Raw genomic sequence first — 7,115 nt, 5'->3', positions numbered from 1 at the left:
GAATGAAGGGGGGAGTAAACTGTGAGAGGCTATCCCTTCGTCGTGTAAGAGAGAGGGAGAGAGATGAAGAGAAGGAGAGAGAGGGAGGGAGAGAGGCAGAGAGAGAGGTAAAGGGAGAGAGCGCGGCTTACGGAGGAAAAAGATGAAGTGAATCTCCCCCTTCAAAATAAGTTATTGAGTTATGTTGTCGAGTTGTTATGTACAAAAAGCGCAACTGTTGTATTACTATGCACGGTGGTTATAAAAAAAACAGAGGTTTGCGGGTCTTTGCAACAACTGAATTAACATATGAGTAACAGGCCTAAACACTAAGCAGCCGAGGTTCATTTCAACAAAACTAAATCCCGTGTAACCTCCACAGGCTAAATAAAGTGTAGATTTTAACACTTCCACAGCATGCAGTTCACACAGGCCTCTTCTCTTTCTAGCACAGAAAGACGACGGATAAGTAGGAAAACTCACCTTTCAATCTATAACTCTTTCTCGACGAAATGTTCTGGGAGTGAATGCGGTAGGATGAGGGCGAGAACAGAATGAAGGACTGATTTGATTTTTTTTTCTCTCTTTTTTTTTTTTTTTTTTTTTTTTTTTTGAGCCCAGATCCCCTAAAATAAAGAATGTGAGCTCCTTCCTGGGACAGATTGAGGGGGAAAGGATGTGAAAGGCTTGGAGTTAAAAAGCGCCGCTTGAAGCACTCAGCGCGTCTCTGAACTTGATCAGATTTTATGTGTCCTGCAGCGAGTCAGCGGCAGCCCTGTGAAACTTGCTCAATGGCACGAATTTTTGGCTGAGCGAAAAAATCTCAGGATATTACAATTACTGCCATCTTTCTTTCTGTCTTTTATTCCTCCGTCTTACACCCTATAGAGCTTTTGCAAAAAAAAAAAAAAAAAAAAATACCCCCCTCCTTTCAAGCGGCTTCAAGAAAGCCACATTTTGGAACTGCGCCAAGTACATTCAAGTTTTCAGTTAATAAGAGCCAAACTGGCCACATGAAAGTAAAAAATAAAAGATAAGAAGTCAATGATAGATAGATAGATAGATAGATAGATAGATAGATAGATAGATAGATAGATAGATAGATAGATAGATAGATAGATAGATAGATAGATAGATAGATAGATAGATAGATAGATAGATAGATAGAGCTACAAACGCTATAAAACTTATTAAAAGATGTTAGTTTTCATAATAAATTTCAGTTCAAAATAACATAAGCGGTTGTTCAAAAACTTAAGTTTGTAGTATATCCTCTACAGATTGTAGATTATATGTTGTTTGAGAGTTTCATCGGGAGTGTAACTCGTGTAAGGCTGCATTTGACATGCGCTCCACATAACACATGCAGGATCTGCGCTAGAGTGTTCCGTTATACCTGCAAAATAATGCCTGCAAGAACCAATCAAATGAAGGCAATTGAGACGAACTGCCATCTTCAATACCAAACTGTGCCAATCACCAGAAATCAAGCCAATTACCACCCTCATTCGCAGTCACGTGTTACAAGGGTAGCTCAGCGCCGATTGGCTGTCGTAGCACTGCCTCCCGAATTCATTTATGTTCTGGGAGTGAGTGATTGACTTTATCAGTCCAAGGACATCATCCGCCTGGTAAGGGGGGGAAGTTTGATCCTCTTTCTCACGGATTGCAGTCAACGGGAGTTTTTTCTCCCAACTCTTTGCATAGGATTTTCCCCATTTTGGCTTGGTTTGTTTTTTTGTTTTAGGATTTTTCCCCACAACGTGGTACATCTGAGCGCAGTGTGCAGCTTGCGCGCTCCGCTAAACTGGATTTTAATTTTATTTTCAGTTTTTTTCTTCCCAACTCCTGAGTTTGCTTCAAGCTCATGACTATGCTTCTTGATAGCGGTCCGCAGTTTGCATCGTTAGGAGTGGGGGGCTTCGGGACGCCACGGCACCATGATATCGGGAACAGAGACCCTAGTCTGGGACTGAATCCCTTCAGTGATTCCTCCCACTCCGCTGCTTTTAAAATCAGCCCCGTGGCTCACGATATCGCTTCCAGCCAGACATCAGCTTTCACACCGCAAGCCAGTGGATATGCAGCTGCCCTGGGACACACTCACGGCGGGCAGGTGGGCTCGTACGGCGGAGGAGCTTTCAATTCAACACGAGACTTTCTCTTCCGGAACCGGAGTGTTGGAGAGTCCGCAGCTCCGAGTACCCAGCATGGGATCTTTGCAGCTTCGGCGGGGAGTCTCCACGGGCCGCCGGGGATCACCGATAACCCCGGACATTTGTTGTTTCCAGGACTTCATGACCAGGGAGTGAGCCACACTTCATCCGGTGGACATGTTGTTAACAGCCAAATGCATCTTGGCTTGCGCGGGGACATTTTCGGCAGACCTGATCCGTATCGTCCTGTAGCAAGCCCTCGGACGGACCCCTATGGGGCTCAGCTCCACAACTACAACCACCCCATCAACATGAATATGGGGATGAATGTGCCGACACACCACGGTCCGGGAGCCTTCTTTAGATACATGAGGCAACCGATTAAACAAGAATTGTCTTGCAAATGGATAGATGAGAACCAGATGAACAGACCCAAAAAGACTTGCGACAGGACTTTCAGCACCATGCACGAGATGGTCACTCATGTGTCCATGGAGCATGTCGGCGGCCCGGAGCAGAGCAACCACGTCTGCTTCTGGGAGGACTGCCCGAGAGAAGGGAAATCTTTTAAGGCCAAGTACAAACTCGTCAATCACATTCGTGTGCACACGGGCGAGAAACCGTTCCCATGCCCGTTTCCCGGATGCGGGAAAATATTCGCCAGATCGGAAAATCTGAAAATTCACAAAAGAACACATACAGGTAGGCACAAACAACATCTTAGCACCGTGTAAAAAAATAAATAAATCTTTAAACTGAGCCTATTCTTGAATGCACGCCATGCATCCTATGCTTCAGCGTTTCAAATACAAGTGCGCATGTTTTATTTTTTGTTGTTGTTTACAAGGTCCTCTTCAGAAATTGGACCCACGTATATAATGGCGACGAGCTCCCATATTTTTTCTTTCTAAATTAGTTTAATATACACTGATGGAATAATGTTAGCACAGTCGAGCACAGACTACAGTGCTGAACAACTTTGTTGTGGTGTTCGGCCTCGTCAATTCTTGCAGCTTTGTCCTGAGAAGTTTTGCGCCAGTGAAAAAGGATACCTCATATACTTGTCAAAGTTTCAGTGCATTTGCTGTATTCGGCTATTGGCACAGACATGGGACTCATGTGCTTTCTGAACACATCATTACAAGTAAGCAATTTCTGGCTGTGTTCATAATTCTCGCTCTCGTTCAGCCAGTTGCACGGTGCAGAATGCCCTGATTGATTGACTGATTCAGTGTTTACTACACAAGAACAGACGCACTGAGCAGGCCAGTAGTAGCATGAAGGAGCAGGCCTCTTGAATAAATAAAGCCTGACAGAGCAGTGTGTAGTAGTGGCGCTGTATCCATGTCGCCCCGAAAAATGTAGGTTACTCTGTTATATAATAGGCTGCAGATAATTTGCATCTTGTGGCTTTGGATTTACAGTCGATGTTACAATGGGGGTTTGTTTGTGCGGGCCATTGGGGGTAATTCACGATGTGTATTTAATCCTCCAGGTGAGAAGCCGTTTAAGTGTGAATTTGATGGCTGTGACAGACGCTTCGCCAACAGCAGCGACAGGAAAAAGCACATGCATGTGCACACATCAGACAAGCCATACATCTGCAAAGTGTGCGACAAGTCATACACACACCCTAGCTCTCTCAGGAAACACATGAAGGTAATTAACGTCTTCATTACTCCTTAAACACATTAACACACTCACACACACGCCACCCCTCCTCCCTTACCACAGACAGGGACCATCACAACTTCGGGCATTCCGTTAAGATGTTATAACTTATCACTGTCACACTGCAAAAAAAATTAATTAATTAATCTTTGCATTGTAAATAAACATGTACCATGCCAATTAGTGTGTTAGTGATTCTTAATATTAAAAAACTGAAAGAGTAAATGGCTAATACTTTGAACAATTTCCCTTTGTTTTTATACTCTGATGCTGGGTGTCTGATTTGCCTTTTTGTTTTGCTTAACGCAGTCATCTTCTTTAAAGATGCGCTTGCAGTACCCATCTTTTTTATATAAATATATTTTACCATCTAGTACTTAGAGGGAACTTATTTTTATAAAACTTTAACGGTATGTTGATGTGGATATTTTTTGCAGTGCAGAAGCCTGCCTGTTCCACGTTTGCTGCGTGTTTACCGTTATAGTTGCCCTATAAAACTCAAAGTTAATCCGAGTTTAAGTTCAGCCTCCTTCTATAAAGACATTTAAAGGTCACCGTTTACAGTGACAGCCTCAGTAACTCAGTGCTCACGTCCCCATGTTTTGCAGGTTCATGAGTCTCAAGGATCTGAATCGTCTCCAGCAGCAAGCTCTGGATACGAGTCGTCCACACCGCCAGTCTTGGTCTCAGCCAGCACTGAGGATCCGACAAAAACGCCGCCGTCAGCCGTGCAAAACACGTCTGGTCACAGCGAAGGACTGGCACCCAACTTTAATGAATGGTACGTTTGAAGTCAGAAGAACAAATTCCCTCTCAATGTGGACCACGAGGATGAGAAAAAAAAACATTAAAGAAACTATTCATTTTTAACTCCACACACATACACACACCATCAAACACACACGCAGACACACGCGAATGGGATTGGAACAAGAACAACAGCAGGAGATGAGAGCAAAAGCCAGCACCAAGCAGGCCACGTCCGTTCTCAGGATCACGAAATTAGACTTTTATTCCGCAGTTTTGAGGAAATCAAATAAATCACGAATAAATAAACACTATACTTTCTCAGTATAAATACATGGGTTTTTTATCTTTTAGTTTACAGTTTTCAGAAAAAAAATGTTTTATTTTTCATTTTATGTATTTTCTCAAATTTTTATTTAAAAAAATAATAAAAAAGGAAGATTATTTCACGCTGTTTTATATAACGGTGACGCTCTATTGTCGCCTCTTCAATTGATTGTTGAAACTTCAAACAGTCTTAAGAAACGTGCCAAAGTCTTTGTCATGAACTTGAACACAGAAAAAAAAAATCATAACTAAATATTATCTCGTGAATGTATTTCCTTGTTTGATGGGGTCGAATCTGTTGTCAACGTCCGTTTTCAGGTGGAGAAATGTGGTATTAGGTTACGATTGTTACCGTTAAATATAACGTTGCCTTTTGTTAATACCGTTGTAAATACATATCCATGATGCCATATTTATCAATTTGTAATTTAATTATGGGTATAAGTTCTGAAACTTAAATGATATTTATGGAAATGTTTTCTAACAAGAACTGTACAGTTTTGGTCATAACCAGCTTAACATGGAACAAATGATAAACTCTAAAGCTCCAACATCGCGATTGTATCGTTCTATTTTTTGTTGTCGTTTTATTTTTTATTTTTTAACCAATAGGCCTACATGTGTCTTATTTGGATTAATTAAATCATCTATATGAATATTATGGATTTGTCTATATATAATGCAGATATTTCCGTCACTTTTGTTTATGAGACCATTGACATGTAAAATCATTGACTTTGTAGAGCTGAGTTCAGTTGAGCTGAGAAGCTATAAAACGGTTCTCCTGATATCTTTATTTTTGGTTAAATTTAAAACTTTTGTGTATTTTACTTTTATAGAATCAGAACTAGATGTCAATTCTTAGCATAAACTCAGTATTGGGGGAAAAAAAGAAAAAAGAAAAAAAAAGAATGAACCCATCAGCCTATTGCACTCCTATACTACAGGTCTTAGAGTGTGCGAAGTCATGATTTCCAAATCAAGGTGACAGCATTTTGAGTATTTCAAATTGGGGTCAAGACCCGAAATATATGCGCCAGTATGGCAATCTTTATAGTTCCAGCAGTGTCTTTGTGCAAGTATGTTTAAATGTGTGCATCGGCAACAATGGAACTGTCACAACACAGTATCTTCAAAAATAAAAAAGGTTTTTTGTCTGTCAGCTTGCATTGTTTTAAATGTAATTCTGTGAAACTAAGCGTGTTATTTGTTGTGGTGTTGCATATAGAGCAGTTTGATTACACATTTGCTTGTTTTGTGTGAATAACTTGTCAAGATGACATTTTTGTGTTTAACAAAATTTAGTGGAAGGAATTCTAGATCTATGTGGGTAGGGGGAGAACACGTTCAGTGGCAAAAAGAGTTACAGCATTGCATTGTAACCTATTCTCAAGAATTAAATATTATGCATACACAAAGTATATTGTACTCATATGAGAACAATTTCAGACCACCAGCACTACTTTTAAAATAAAATGTAAAAACGGTACCTCTTGACAGTGATATATGAAATAAGTTTATTTAAATAATTTAAGGAATATATGTTTTATATGCTATTTTCTATACCTTAATTTAAAAAAAGTACTTTTTCTTATTCCCACCACCTTTCTGCCCCATGTCCAGAGGTCAGAGAATAATATCTGATGTATAAACACAGCTAGAATGTGATGTTGTAACACTTTCTGGGAAAAAATGGGTCATACTCCAAGTTATTCCTGAAGAGCAAAAATGTTTTACTGATGAACTGTGTCACTGTGCCACATCGAGGCAAACCATGTTACAACAGCAGGCCTATGCGTTAGCCTATAGCTACCAGAGTCAAACGTTCCTTGTACTTTTTAGGCTACTGTATGTTGGTTGATTTATTTTACCAACTATTTATGAAGAAATGTGAACGGAAATTTTGACTGAAATTAAAAAAATCATTATGAAAAGCGACTTTCAGACTGCGACGTTGATTATTATCACCATGTTGTTCTGCACCCTGCATGTTACGCATATAACCGACACTGCTTGCCATGCTATTTAGTAGGAGTCACTTGAACTTGACACTGATTAAGGCGCCATCTTAGCATCTTGGCCGTGTGTGTGTGTGTGTGTGTGTGTGTGTGTGTGTGTGTGTGTGTGTGTGTGTGTGTGTGTGTGTGTGTGTGTGTGTGTGTGTGTGTGTGTGTGTGTGTGTGTTCAATGGAAATGCTAGGAGGAGAAAGCTGAAGAACCACTTCTTGGCAGTGT

At 40.6% G+C, this 7,115-nt stretch overlaps 1 protein-coding gene across 1 annotated transcript; it reads left to right on the top strand.

Annotated features, from left to right (window-relative positions):
• The first annotated feature begins 1,599 nt into the window (after window positions 1-1,599).
• On the top strand, window positions 1,600-6,818 carry zic3 (zic family member 3 heterotaxy 1 (odd-paired homolog, Drosophila)). Its single transcript, XM_030738803.1, has 3 exons — window positions 1,600-2,837; window positions 3,631-3,794; window positions 4,415-6,818. Exons 1-3 carry the CDS (start codon window positions 1,847-1,849, stop codon window positions 4,595-4,597), a joined length of 1,338 nt encoding a protein of 445 aa, XP_030594663.1. The 5' UTR covers window positions 1,600-1,846; the 3' UTR covers window positions 4,598-6,818.
• Window positions 6,819-7,115: the final 297 nt, after the last annotated feature.

This window comes from Archocentrus centrarchus, chromosome 10 (assembly GCF_007364275.1).
Source record: "Archocentrus centrarchus isolate MPI-CPG fArcCen1 chromosome 10, fArcCen1, whole genome shotgun sequence".
Lineage (NCBI taxonomy): Eukaryota > Metazoa > Chordata > Actinopteri > Cichliformes > Cichlidae > Archocentrus > Archocentrus centrarchus.
The sequence above is the reverse complement of the archived record's forward strand: the minus strand, read 5'-3'. Positions and strand labels throughout refer to the sequence as shown.

Coding starts and splice junctions, on each gene's coding strand:
- zic3 (XM_030738803.1), top strand. CDS start 1,847: ATGACTATGCTTCTTGATAGCGGTCCGCAGTTTGCATCGTTAGGAGTG. Junction 2,838..3,630: donor TCACAAAAGAACACATACAG/GTAGGCACAAAC, acceptor TTAATCCTCCAG/GTGAGAAGCCGTTTAAGTGT. Junction 3,795..4,414: donor CTCTCAGGAAACACATGAAG/GTAATTAACGTC, acceptor CATGTTTTGCAG/GTTCATGAGTCTCAAGGATC.